Below are 13878 nucleotides of genomic sequence, written 5' to 3' on the forward strand. Positions count from 1 at the left end.
AATCACCGCAACCTTACATAAAAATAAAATAATTCCAAAAGGCTGAGTTCAACTCCACTACCAGAAATAAAAAATAAAAACTGAACATTGAACAATATATCTTTTTTTTTTTGGGGGGGGGGTCAGGGAGAGGGATCCGGTCCTGGGGCCTGAACTCTGTCCCTCAGCTCTTCAGCTCAAGGCTAGCACTCTACCTCTTGAGCCATAGTGCCACTTCCCGCTTTTTTCTTTTTGCTTATGTGGTGCTGAGGAATCAAATCCAGGGTCTCATACATGCAAGGCAAGAGCTCTACCAATGAGCCACCTTTCCAGCCCTGAAGAATATTTTTACAAACTATTTATCTCATAGGGGTCCAATACTCATATACAAAGAATTTTCTCAGGCTAGGCATGGTGATGCATACCCATAATCACAGCACTCTAGAAAATATAGAAGCAAATCAATACAAGAGCTGCCTGGAGAGTCTCATTTGTGAGATCCTGTTTAAAAGTAATAATAATAAAAAAAACTAAAAGTATTTTCAGTGCAAAGAAGATATTTCAAGAGATAGGGGGCAAAGGACTTTAATACTTCTCCAACAAAAAGCATAATGAGACGCTACTTCTCACCTACTAGGATAACCATAAAGTAGAAATAGTATTGGCTGGGTTGTGGAGAAATGGAATCCCTTCTTACCATTGGAAAAGTGAAACAGTATAGTGCTATTGAAATTTGATGGTTCCTCAGTCAAATACAGAATTATGGCCCAGCAATTTCACTTAAAAATATGCTCAAAAGAACTGAAAATGAGCCAGGCGCCAGTGGCTCATGCATGTAATGCTCGCTACCGAGGAGGCTGAGATCTGAGGATTGCAGTTCAAAGCCAGCCTGGGCAGGAAAGTCCATGAGACTCATCTCCAATAAACCACTCAGAAAACAAAGTGGCGCTGTGGCTCAAGTGGTAGAGCACTAGCCTTGAGCTGAAGAGCTGAGGGACAGTGCCCAGGCCTAGAGCTCAAGCCCAACAACGGACAAAAAAAAAAAAAAAAAAAAGATAAAAGTATAATATCAGTCATGAAGTATCCAGACAGACAAATTTATAGAAAAAGAACATAGATTAGAAGTTACCCCAGAGGGCAAATTTGAACTTACAGAATTCCTACCCAGAGAATCAAAGTTTTAGAAGACTCATTGTCAAAGAGTTGGGAAGTACAGTTTTACTAATAGAACACATGCCTAGTAAGTGCAAGGCCCTGACTTCAAACACCAGTATGCAGAGAAAGACAGAGACAGAGAGGGCAGAAACACAAGTGGAAACAGAGCAGAAATGGCACAGAATCCTAGACAGTATCTTGATTTAACTATGAAGAAACCAAGTGTCAAGATTAGTAGAATGGTTTGCCTAGCCAGTAGATACTAGTAATACTAAGTTAGCTAATAATTTAGATTTTTGAATATTGGTCTTAAATTTGAAACAGACGTTCAGATTTCTTCTACTTGGCAATGAAAAGCCACCACAGATTTAATGTGGGCCGGGTGCTGGTGGCTCACGCCTGTAATCCTAGCCACTCAGGAGGCTGAGATCTGAGGATCATGGTTCAAAGCCAGCCCAGGCAGGAAAGTCCGTGAAACTCTTATCTCCAATAAAAACAACCAGAGAAGTGGTGCTATGGCTCAAGTGGTAGAGTGCTTGAGCTGCTCAGGGACAGCACACAGGCCAAGAGTTCAAGCCCCATGACCAACCAAAAAAAGAAAAAAAAGTAAATGCAAACAATAAAGACCACCAGAAAACTAGAAGTGGAGCTGTAGCTCAAGTGGTGGAATGTGCCTTGAGCTGAAGAAATGACGACAGCATTCAGGCCCAGAGTTCAAGCCCCACAACCGACAGAAAGAAAGAAAGAAAGAAACAAAGAAAGAAAGAAAGAAAGAGAGAGAGAGAGAGAGAGAGAGAAAGGAAGGAAGGAAGGAAGGAAAGAAGAAAGAAAGGAGGGAGGGAGGGAGGGAGGGAGGGAAAGAAAGGAAAGAAAGGAAAAAGAAAGAAAAGAAAGAAAAAAAGAAAAAGATAGATTTAATGTGGGAAGAAAGATAATGATATTATATTATGTCTTCTCTTAATGATGACTCTTTTAAAGTCGGAATATTACAGAATATACCATAAAATGAATTAAGGCAAACAGGGCACTAGTTTAGATTAGCATCACTAAAATGAGCTAGAGAAATAAAAACTCCAGACACTGGTGGTTCACACCTGTAATCCTAGCTACCTAGGAGGCTGAGATAGGAGGACTGTGTGGTTCAAAGCCAGCTTGGACAGGAAAGTCCACGAGACTCATCTCCAATTAACCACCAGAAAACCAGAAGTGGAGCTGTGGCTAGAGTATGCTAGCCTTCAGTGAAAAAGCTCAGGAACAGTGCTCAGGCCCTGAGTTCAAGTCCAATGACAAAAACAAAACAAACAAAAAACAAAAAAACAACAAAGAATTACTCACTGATTTCCAAATTCTGATGCCACAAAAAGGAAGCCTGTTTTAAGCACACACATGGCAGCTGCAACAGGCACAGTATCAAAATATTTCAGCCGTATCTCAGTTACCTGGAGTAAAAGGAAAAAAAAGTCTAATGTAATGTCAAAAGAACTGGCCACAGAGAAAGTTTTATTATCAAATAGAATATGCAAAAGCATAAAATACTCAGTAACTAAACAGGAGTGAACAAACTATAGTTCATACACCTATGGCTATCTGTTTATATACTGTGTGTAGTTGCTTTTTTGCTACAATACCAAAATTGAGTATAAGACAGAAAATATATGGCCCACAAAAGCTGGACGTACTTATTGCCTAGAATTTACAAAAGTTTACCAATTCCTGATCTCTTCTAGTACACTGCCCACCCAATTGTTCACATACTTGCTCCCTAGGAAAAAAGTAACAGATACATATATTACCTGTTTTTCTTCTTCTTCTTTTGTTTTGCCAGTCCTGGGCTTGAATTATAGGCCTGGGTACTGTCCCTGAGCTTCTTTTGCTCAAGGCTAGTGCTCTACTACTTGAGCTATAGCTCTACTTCTGGCATTTTTTGGTGGTTAATTGGAGATAAGAGTCTCAGGCTTTCCTGCCCCGCTGGCTTTGAACTGTGATCCTCAGATCTCAGCATCCTGAGTAACTAGGATTGCTGGCATGAGCCACTAGCACCAGCACTAGCTAATCAATAAATACAAAAGGTTTTCCCATGGGCTGGGAAGGTGGCTTAGTGGTAGTGTGCTTGTTTCTACCACTAGAGGCAAGCATAAAGCCCTGGACTCAATTCCTCAGTATCACATAAACAGAAAAACCAGAAGTGGCACTGTGGCTCAAGTGGTAGAGTGCTAGCCTTGAGCAAAAGAAACTTAGGGATGGTGCATAGGCCCTGAGTTCAAGCCCTAACTGGCAAAAATAAAAATAAGACTTGGGCTGGAAGGGTAGCTCAGTGGTAGAGCGCCTGCCTTGCTGCATGAGGCCCTGGGTTCAATTCCTCAGCACCACATAAGAAAAAAGAAAAAAGCCGGAAGTGGCACTGTGGCTCAAGTGATAGAGCACTAGCCTTGAGCTAAAGAGCTGAGGGACAGTGCCCATGCCCAGAGTTCAGGCCCCAAGACCGGACCCCCCCCAAAAAAAATTAAAATAAATAAATAAAAAATAAAAGACTTTCCCTTATTCACACCTATTATATATTACCAAGTGAAAGTAATTACTTGAAGTGGTATTGTTCAGACTGGTTGTTCAGCTTGCTTGCTAGACTGGCTCTCTACTGCTTGAGCCATCTCTAATCCTGCTTTATGCTGGATATTGTGGAGATGGGTGTTTGCTAGACTTTTCTGCCTGGGCTAGCTTGGCACTGTGATCCTCCGTATCTCCACCTCAGAAATAGCTAGGAATATAAGCATGAGCTACCAGCACCCAGAAATAAAGAGTGTTGTAAAATAAGGCTGTTTATGTCTAAGACTAAAATGTAAAAATGTCCATGAAACTAGACCAGAACAAATGGTTTTATTTTATTTTGGTTTTTTACTTCTCCCTTCCACCCATGGTCAACTTACCATATCTTCATCTGTCTCCAAAGTGATTTTGAAGATGTCTCCCTGCTCAGTTTGTGCCAAAAAGAAAAACATCGACTTGGTCTTATGGGTAGCAGAGCAGACAAAAATCATTCCTCTCTCAGGGTCATCCAGGTCATTCTAGTAAAGTCAAATATACAACCAACATCTTAGAAATGGGCACTTCTGGAAGTCAGCACCTTTACAAATAAGAACTGTTAAGGTTACCTTATAAAATTAAGACACAGCTTTGACTCAGAGCAGCTGCCAGCAGAACTAAAACAGCAGCTAAATCTTCCTATCTGCTATGAATATATAATAAATCCTGGGTAACCAATAGACACAATTCCAATTTACAGCCTGATCAGATCAGTATGGCAAATCTATCTCCAGAGAAAAATGTCAGGGAAGAGACATGAAATTTAGTGTCATCATTTCAGGCTGTGAATTAAACATATACTACCATGCAAAACACCCACCAGTCTACTATCCACAACTTTATTGACTTCTAAAAAGTTCCTACTCCCACTATAATTTTGGTGCTTCTTTACTTACTTACTTTGCTGGCCATGGGGCCTAACTCTAGGCCTCGGCGCTGTCACTCAGCTCGTCAGCTCAAGGCTACCACTCTACCACTTGAGCCACAACGTCAATTCCAGCTTTTTCTGCTTATGTGGAATCGAACTGAGGGCCTCATGCATGCAAGTCAAGCACCCTACCACTAAGCCACCTTCTAGCCCTGCTTGTTTATTTTTTACTTATTTAGCTTTATTTTAACAGTAGAAGTGATGCTACGGCTCAAGTGGTACAGGCCTTGAGCAAAAGAAGATCAGGGACAGTGCCCAGGCCCTGAGATGAAGCCCCAAGACTGGCAAAAAAAAAAAAAAAAAAAACCCAACCAAACAAACAAAACAAAATGATCAATTTGGCATGACTAATGGAGACCAACTAATATTGTATTACATAATTTCATTCAGTAAGAAAATCATGTATCACCACCAATGCAGTAATTCTAGCAAAAATATTAACCTGGATATAATCCTAAGATATAAACCAAGGAACAAACAGCAAGCAAGAAAATTAAACAGTACTCAAAAAAAGTATCCAAAAAGAGTAAAACAAGCCCCAAGACCAAAAAAAAAAAAAAGTAATAAAGATGAAAGAAAATGTCCTAAATTAAAGACACTAAAGGCAGATTATACTAGAAACACCCTGGGTGTGGTATTAGCAGTGTAATTACATATGAAAATGTCCCTGTTTTCAGCAGCCATACCTTAGATAATTATACTTAAAGGTAACTTATCTTCAAATGAATTATTTAACCTAGAAATAAATTATAGAGTAAGAAAAAAAAGGCAAATAAAACATTAATAACTGTTGACTATGTTAAGATATATGGAAATCCACTCTTTAAAAAGTAACTTGCAGATTCCTCTGAAATGAAAAATTTGAATTTTAATTCCATTTCTCAAAGAATGTTTTGTAAAAATGTTACTGGCTTTTAAAAACTAACATGAGGGGCTGGGAATGTGGCTCAGCGGTAGTGTGCTTGCCTCACACGCATGAAGCCCTGAGTTTGATTCCTCAGTACCATATACACAGAAAAATTGGCACTGTGGTTCAAGTGGTATAGTACTAGCCTTGAAGCTCAGGAACAGTGCCCAGCCCCAGAGTTCAAGCCCCAGGACTGACCAAAAAAAAAAGCAAAGTAACTAAAACCTGATTAACAGCTAATTAAAGAACTATGCTCTAATTACAAATGTTTCTTTTCAAGGTCAGATAATGTGATGTCAGGAAAATGAACCCTTAGATATGTATTTTAATGTTTTTTTCTTTCATGCATGTGTTTCTAACGCATTTATAAGATTATCTCTTTGTTGCTTTGTATGTCCCTCCCCAACAGTATAACCCCTGCTTTCACTATATTTGATGTCAGTATAACTTGAGGAGATGGGGAAAAACCAGTTGTTTAAGGATACAGGTGGACCTGTTGCAACAATGAGAAGTACAAGTTGTCATGTCCAAAACGAGCTTTACAACGTCGGTGGGGGGGGGGTGATGGGGGGGAAGGAGAAGGATTGGGATTGGGGGGGAGGGGGGAGGCTGGGAAGGGACGTGAAGGGTAAACAAAAGGAGGAGGCTGCAATGCTTGGTAAGAAATGTATGCATTATCCTGCCCATGTAATTGTAACCCCTCTGTACAGTACGTTCACAAATAAAATTTAAAAAAAAACAAAAAAAAAATGTTTCTTTTCTTTTTTTTTTTTTTTGGCTGGTTCTAGGGGTTGAACTCTGGGCCTGGGTGCTGTCTATGTACTCCTTTTTGCTCAAGGTTAGTACTCTACCATCTGAGCCACAGCGCCACTTCCGGCTTTTCATGGACTTTCCTGCCCAGGCTGGCTTCAAACCATGATCTTCAGCTCTTAGCCTCCACAGTAGCTAGGATCACATGCATGAACCATTGGCGCCCAGTATGTTTAACTCATTTTACAAATACAAATCTCTCTCATAGCAAAGACTTTACCCGTCTTCTGGGAATTGGACATCGGATATCTGGTTGATCACCAAAGTTCTTGTAGGTGATATAATTTTCAGAGCAAATCAACACTCCACTCGGACCATCTGACCCTCCTGGAACTGTAAGAAAAAAAAAATTTAGCATGATTTGCCACATGCATGAATTACTTACATTTTCAACTCCTCTCCTTTAAGGCCTTACACTAAGTCAATATGCCCAAAGCCAGGAAATATTACCTCAAGTGTTTCTACTCCTTGATGTCCGTGCTTAATAAGGACAGTCTAATTTGTGTGTGTGTGGGGGGGGGGGGGTTGGTTGTTCTTTTATGTCAGTACTGGGAGCTTTAACTCAGGGGCTTGGGCACTGTCTTTTAGCTTTTCACTCAAGGATGACATTCTACCACTTGAGCTACAGCTCTAGAGCTGTTTCTCTAACACAGTCCCTTCCTTTCTGCAACCTGGGTATCTTTTCTATGCTATGATGGTATTTGGTACAGTACCTGGCTTTTCTTTTTTTTTGGTTGGTCAGGGGGCCTGAACTCTGGGCCTGGGCACTCTCCCTCAGCTCTTCAGCTCAAGGATAGCGCTCTACCACTTGAGCCACAGTGCCACTTGCGGCTTTTTCTGTGGTGCTGAGGAATCGAACCCAGGGCCTCATGCATGCAAGGCAAGCATTCTACCAGTAAGCCACCTGCCCAGCCCCATATCTGGTGATGTTTCTCTGTACTAAGATCCAGCCCAAGCTCTTGTACATGCTAAGGCAATTGCTCTACTACTCAGCCACAAACCTAATCTCAAACAACACTTTTATTACTCACTCTGAACATCACTAAAACAGAAAAGTTACTCAGGTTTACTACAAATGAATTAATTTTCCAACTGCTGTAAAGTCTGAACTATTAAGATTCCACACAAATGTCCAAGTTAAAGACTAGCTCTATGAGAAAAATACCTGTAATAAGGAAGTTCCCATGTTCCTCCAGGGGTTCACTGTATTTTCGGACCACATGATTTAAACCAAGGTCCAACTCATAGAAAGTAAGTGTCTGTTGGGTATTAGCTGCTGCTTCCCCTGTTGGATCATTGTCTGCTTCCTATAGGAGTACAAAAACTAATCAACAACATAAAGCAAAATAGTTTTAGATCTAGAAAAGACATCAAGACTCCTCCACATTACAAACAAGGAAATAAGAGGTTAAAAAAATGCCAAGCTATTTGACAAAGTTCAGATTCCATATAATGGCAGACCTAGAACAAGGGATACAAATCCCCAAATTCTGGATCCAGGGATTCCTCCTACAAGATGATACTGCCCACCATTCAAGCAATGAATGGTATGTTCTGCCTTTCACTAACACTCTTTGGAAAAAAAATAAACCAAATAGAGATTCATCTTTTCCGTGAAGCATCTCCCAACAAATACCTTTGGTTTGTTCCAAAGAAAAAAAAAGAGACTCAATTCCCATTACCTCATAATCCATTTCCAGACAGGCAAACATTGGGTTTTCAAAACCCACATCTACTCCAACTACATGATATACTAAAGTGTTCGCTTTGTGGGCCTCCAAGGGTGATGAGATGGTAAGCCGGGCTGCTGCATCTCTGTTCAAGATATACACCAATTTCTGTTTCTCAATGGCACCTATAATTGAAAGAGACAAAACATACCTTATGTCCACGTAACAAGAGAGATGTTTTTGTGTGTATCAGTCTGAACTGAACTCAGGACTTGAGCTGTCCCTTAGTTTTTTCACTCAAGCTACAGAAGAGAGCCACACTCTCACTTCTCACTTTTTGGTAGCTAACTGGAGATCAAGGTCTCAGACTTTGTTGCTTTGTTTTGCTTTGAACCGTGATCCTCGTTACCTTAGCCTCTTGGGTAATGAGAATTACAGGAGTGAGCCAACTGCCCCCAGTTCTTCAAAAAAAAAAAAAAAAAAAATGTGCCCTAGATATAAGAATACCAGAAAACTATACAGTAATAAAATTGTTAGCTTTATTCTTCAAGTGACTTAGTGATTTTGTGACTATTCAAAGGGTTGCTCTGTAGCAGCCTGATCAGATACATATGATTTTCTTCAAGAGTTTATCAGAGAAGAGACATGAATGTGAATCATCATTCCAGGCTGGTGAAAGCAACCATTTTTTACTGTATAACATAATCATTTTACAGTCATCTTTTCCACAGATAAATTGAAAAATAATTATTTCCAACTGGGTAAGAAGTAAAATAGGTACCTTAAGGCTTTTTCCATTATTTTAAAAGCTTAAAAATAACAAAGCACAATTTTAAGCCAAAGTAAAATCATACATAATGCCAAACTTTACCCATGTTAGTGATACACTAGCATACTGCCAATACCACACCACTGTTATTCTAAATTGATCCCTCAATAGATCAAACATAATAAATCACTCACTAATCATAACAGCCCGTCCTTTTGGATCCACAGCCAAGAACTGGCCTGGAACAATGCGGCGACATCCACTTTTGCCAAAAGTTTCTTGGTGAATTTTCTCAAACATATTTTTGGATGGCTGGTATTCCAAGATAACAATCCGACCTGAGTCACTGCCAACTACAATGTAGTCTTTGGTGCCACCTGTCAGTCTAAAGGCCATGAGTGATCGTATTACACCGAACACTTCCACAGTGAGAAGAGTATGTACTTTGCCAGTGTTCGGGTCTGGACGAAGAAGTTCCAAGATCTTTCCACGGGAAACAACAATTTCCTGTTGTTTGGTTCCTAGGTCACCAAAAAATAAACATCATAAATATCAGAATACAAAAAGCAGGACAGATTTTTTTTAAAAACCTATTGAATAAAACTGTAATTAAACAAGTTGAGGACCTATTGTTCTTTTTAAGTTAATTTATTCCATTTGAAGAGCTCCCCCCCCCTTTTTTTTGCCGGTCATGGGGCTTGAACTCTGAGCTTGGGCACTGTCCCTATGCTCTTTAGCTCAAGGCGAGTGCTCTACCGCTTGAGCCACAGCACCACTTCCAGTTTTCTAGTGGTTTATTGGAGATAAGAGTCTCACGGACTTTCTTATCCGGGCTGGCTTTGAACTGCAATCCTCAGATCTCAGCCTCCTAAGTAGCTAGGATTACAAGTGTGAGCCACCTGCGCCCGGCAGTGAACAGCCCTCTTCCCAGAATGTAAACAATCTTTTTTTTTCTTAAAGACAGAATCAAAGCTTTTAAAATCGGATTGCATAGTTGCTTTTAAAACTTCCTTTCAGGGCTGGGAAGGTGGCTCAGTGGTAGAGCGCTTGCCTTGCATGCATGAGGCCCTGGGTTCGATTCCTCAGCACCACATAAGCAAAAAGAAAAAAGCCGGAAGTGGCACTGTGGCTCAAGTGGTAGAGTGCCAGCCTTCAGCTGAAACACTGAGGGACAGCGCCCAGGCCCAGAGTTCAGGCCCCACGACCGGACCAAAAAAAAAAAGAAAGTCCTTTCAATTTTGTTGTTGTTGGTGGTGGTGGTAGGGCTTAAACTCAGGGCTTGGGCACTGTCCCAGAACTTTTCTGGGACAGGAGGCCACCATTTCCACTTCGGCTTTCAGTGGTTAATTGGAGGTAGTCTTGTAGACTTTTTTGTCAGGCTGACTTCAAACCACAATCTTCAGATCTCAGACTCCTAAGTAGGGAGGAGTGAGCCACCAGTGTCCAGGCTCTCATATTTATTTAATCCAGCACTCAAAATCAGACACAAAAAAGTTTTAGTTCATCATTCCACTTCAGCTCACTATACATGGCATAAAAGCAAGCAGTAAACAAATATCATAAATGCTGTTTCCACACAAGCAGCCAACCCTACCTAACCTATACTTTCCCTTCTCTTTGTTGGGATATATGGGTCTCTAGGTGATACAATTTGGGTCACAACCCTAGCTCTGCACTTTCCTTCTCAATTGCTAAAGTCCTATTATCTCTTCAAGCATCAAGCTAAAGGAAAACCAAACATTTCTGAGACATTTTTATCCAACCTAATGTCACATTCAAGATCAAAGATAATGACTTACACTATACATCAACAATACAGAACCTAGCATCAATAAGCCAGGAAATGTGTGTTTTGGGCAGGGGGGAAGAAAGGAGGTGTCTAGCACTCTACAACATTGAGCCACACAGCTCCACTTCTGGTTTTCTGGTGGCTAACTAGAGATAGGAGACTCACAGACTTTCCTACCAGGAGTGGCTTTGAACCATGATCCTCAGATCTCAGCCTCCTGTGTAGCTAGGACTACAGCTGTGAGCAACCAGCGCCTGGCGGAAATGTATACTTCTAATGAGAATCATTACACAATAAAAGCTAATAAAGGAACTTGAAATTAGATAATATACTTCAATTTAAGTCTCACATATTACAAGCTAGATTTGATCATTCACATTACCATTTTCTCCACAAGAGATAAGCAAAATATGCATTAATTCATTTTTATTTGCAAAAATAAGAACTAGAAAACTTACCAGAGAAGTTGCCATGAATGGCAAAGCTGATGCCAGTAGCTCGCTGCAAGGTTAAATTGTACAGGAACATGGTGGCAGCAAAACCCAGTACTCCACACCTTGGTTACACCAATAGTATCAAGTGAAAACAAGCTAAGGACACAGAAAGAACAATTTTTTTTAAAGAAAAAGAACTGAGAAATTTGTATTTTAAGACATTTGTTTAGAGAAACTTCTAGTTAAAAGACAAGATTAAGGCCTACTGAAGAACACATATAAAACTGCATATATTCTACGGTTGGGAATGTAACACAGAGGTAGAGTGCTTGCTTAGCACATGAGAAACCCTAGATTTAATCCCCAGCAAAGCAAAAACACAAGTTTTCTATATCTTCATGCTTTGCTCAGATCACAAAAATCCCACAAAAGCTCAGCATGTGGCCTATGTCTGTAATACCAGCATTTAGAAGCTGAGACAAAAGGACTTAAAGGCCATCTTGGGCTACAAAGCAAGACCTGTATTAAAAGTAACAATAATGCCACGTGCTGGTGGCTCACACCTGTGATCCCAACATTCAGGAGGCAAGGGCAGAAGAATCCCAAGTTCCAGACTGAGCAACATAGTGAAACCCTACCTCAAAAAATAAAACAGTATGCTAAGTACTGGTGGCTCACACCTATAATCCTAGCTACTCAAGATGCTGAGATCTGAGAATCACAGTTCTAAGCCAATCTGGGCAGGAAAGTCACAAAAAGCTCAAGAGGTTGGGGGAAACAGCCTCTAAGCAAGTTACACCAAAGGTTGAGTAGTGTATTTTATATACTCACACTATATGGCAACTTAAACTACTTTGAGATAGCCCTAAAAGGCTTTCAAAAAAAATAAGAAAAAGAAAAGGGCTTTCTCTACAGTTGCAGAGTATTCCACTGTGGGTATCATTCACTTAAATATTCTACTAATGAAGCCAGGAGTCAGTAGCTCTAGCCTGTAATCCTAGATACTCAGGAGGCTGAGATCTGAGGATCTCGGTCCAAAGCCAGACTAGACAGGAAAGTCCACCACCAGAAAACCAGAAATGGCACTGTGGCTCAACTGGTAGAGCACTAGCCTTGAGCTGAAGAGCTGAGGGACTGAGCCCAGGCCCAGAGTCAAGCCCCAAGACCGACCAAAAAAAAAAAAAATTCTACTAATGAATTCAGGTTGTTTCCAGTTGTTTGCTATTACAGTGTTGCAAAGAAAATAAATACCTTCCATGTAAGGTCATTTTTATGTGCATGGGTATAACTCTAAAATTAATTACTAGAAGTGAAATTGGTGGATTATAGAACTTATATATACCCATACGTATACATACATGTTTTATATACATCCATAGGTATATATAGTTGTGTGTATACATACATGTTCTTTGTGTGTATATATGTATATATATGCATATATATTTATGATTTTGTTTTTTTGTCTCAGTCCTGGGGCTTGAACTCAGGGCCTGGGAACTGTCCCTGGGCTCTTTTTTAAGGCTAGTGTTCTATCACTTGAGCCACAGTTCAATTTTCAGCTTTTCTGATTAATTGGAGATACAGTCTCACAGACTTTCCTGCTGGAACTAGCTTCAAACTACAATTCTCAGATCTCAGCCTATTGAGTAAATAGGATTATAGGCATGAGCCACTGACACCAGGCTTATGTATTGTTTTTGACAGAAACGGACTAATTTTCAGAAGCCTTCCAATTTACATTGAAAGCCAATTAATTTCCTGTTCCCCATAACCAGCCAAAATGATGGTAAAACTTTCTACCTTTGTTAATCTTGCAAATGAAAACTGGTATTTTAGTATAATTTTCATTTGCCTTCATTTATCTCTTATATAACTCATACTTGAGGTTTTTTTGTTTCTAATGGTGTGTGTGTGTGTGTGTGTGTGTGTGTGTGTGTGTGTGTGTGTGTGTGTGTTGCTGGGGATGGAACCTAAGGCTTTAGGCAAGTGTTCTACCAATGAGCTACCCACACCTTCAGCCTGATGAGTATTTTTAAATTTGAATCAACAAATTATCAAACACTAAAAAGCACTGAATTCTAGACACATCAGGAAAACTTCCTAAAGTCACAAAGATTTCTTCTCAAGGGACAACACAGAAGACAGCACAAACCAGGTCTCATAATTACCTCAAGTTACACATACACAGGTAAGATAAACTGAATTACTTTTCTTGAGAAACCCAAAATCCCTGATATGTAGTTAACATACAAATTGACTTCTGCTATTAAACCAGAGTACATGTATTAATAAAATAGTCATTTCTGGGCTACACAAGAGCAGGTGTAAAGATCAATATTCCAGGCTGGAAGTGGGGCCTGTGTAGGTTCCACCAGAATATTTTTCTTTGTGGCTAATGGGAAGAACTTGCCCTATTTTCCGGTTCCTTTTAAGCCAAATGTCATCCATTTACAAAACCTAGAGATTAATTTTCCCCAAACCTAGTTGGGCCCAAGTTTTCCAACCACACTTTCATCATGAGTAACGGTGAAGGAGCGTTCTGAAGGAACGTTAAGTTCAGTAGTAAAACTATATGCCAGAAAACTTGGTAGGTTTGGTAAACACAGGTCTATCAACCCTCTGCGGTTAATGCAAGTATCTTTATTTCTCAGACCACTTTTTTATCCGTGCTCCAAGTGAACACCACTGTATTTAAGACTCTCAAGGTCTGCAAGATTGTTATCATGCTTCATTTTGCACAGAAAACTGGGGTTTAGACTCCCAAGGTCTGCAAGATTGTTATCATGCTTCATTTTGCACAGAAAACTGGGGTTTAGACTCTCAAGGTCTGCAAGATTGTTATCATGCTTTATTT

The 13878-nt window shown here is 40.1% G+C and overlaps 1 protein-coding gene and 2 non-coding genes across 3 annotated transcripts in view; all 3 read right to left on the minus strand.

Annotated features, from left to right (window-relative positions):
- Nucleotides 1-13878, minus strand: part of Sf3b3 (splicing factor 3b subunit 3) — a 41009-nt gene that overhangs the window by 26444 nt on the left and 687 nt on the right. The window contains exons 2-8 of the mRNA XM_070026263.1: nt 11046-11177; nt 8993-9319; nt 8042-8214; nt 7525-7666; nt 6580-6692; nt 4059-4196; nt 2470-2573 (exon numbers count right to left, since the gene is read on the minus strand). Coding sequence (XP_069882364.1) covers nt 2470-2573; nt 4059-4196; nt 6580-6692; nt 7525-7666; nt 8042-8214; nt 8993-9319; nt 11046-11115 — 1067 coding nt within the window. The 5' untranslated portion in view covers nt 11116-11177. The remainder of the gene's footprint in view (nt 1-2469; nt 2574-4058; nt 4197-6579; nt 6693-7524; nt 7667-8041; nt 8215-8992; nt 9320-11045; nt 11178-13878) is intronic.
- On the minus strand, nt 4412-4499 carry LOC138829765 (small nucleolar RNA SNORD111). Its single transcript, XR_011372724.1, has one exon. It is a non-coding gene; the product is annotated as a small nucleolar RNA SNORD111 (small nucleolar RNA).
- LOC138829766 (small nucleolar RNA SNORD111) lies at nt 8623-8701 on the minus strand. The gene has a single exon (XR_011372725.1). It is a non-coding gene; the product is annotated as a small nucleolar RNA SNORD111 (small nucleolar RNA).

Source organism: Dipodomys merriami, unplaced genomic scaffold (assembly GCF_024711535.1).
Source record: "Dipodomys merriami isolate MVZ:Mamm:240054 unplaced genomic scaffold, mDipMer1.0.p SCAF_176, whole genome shotgun sequence".
NCBI lineage: Eukaryota > Metazoa > Chordata > Mammalia > Rodentia > Heteromyidae > Dipodomys > Dipodomys merriami.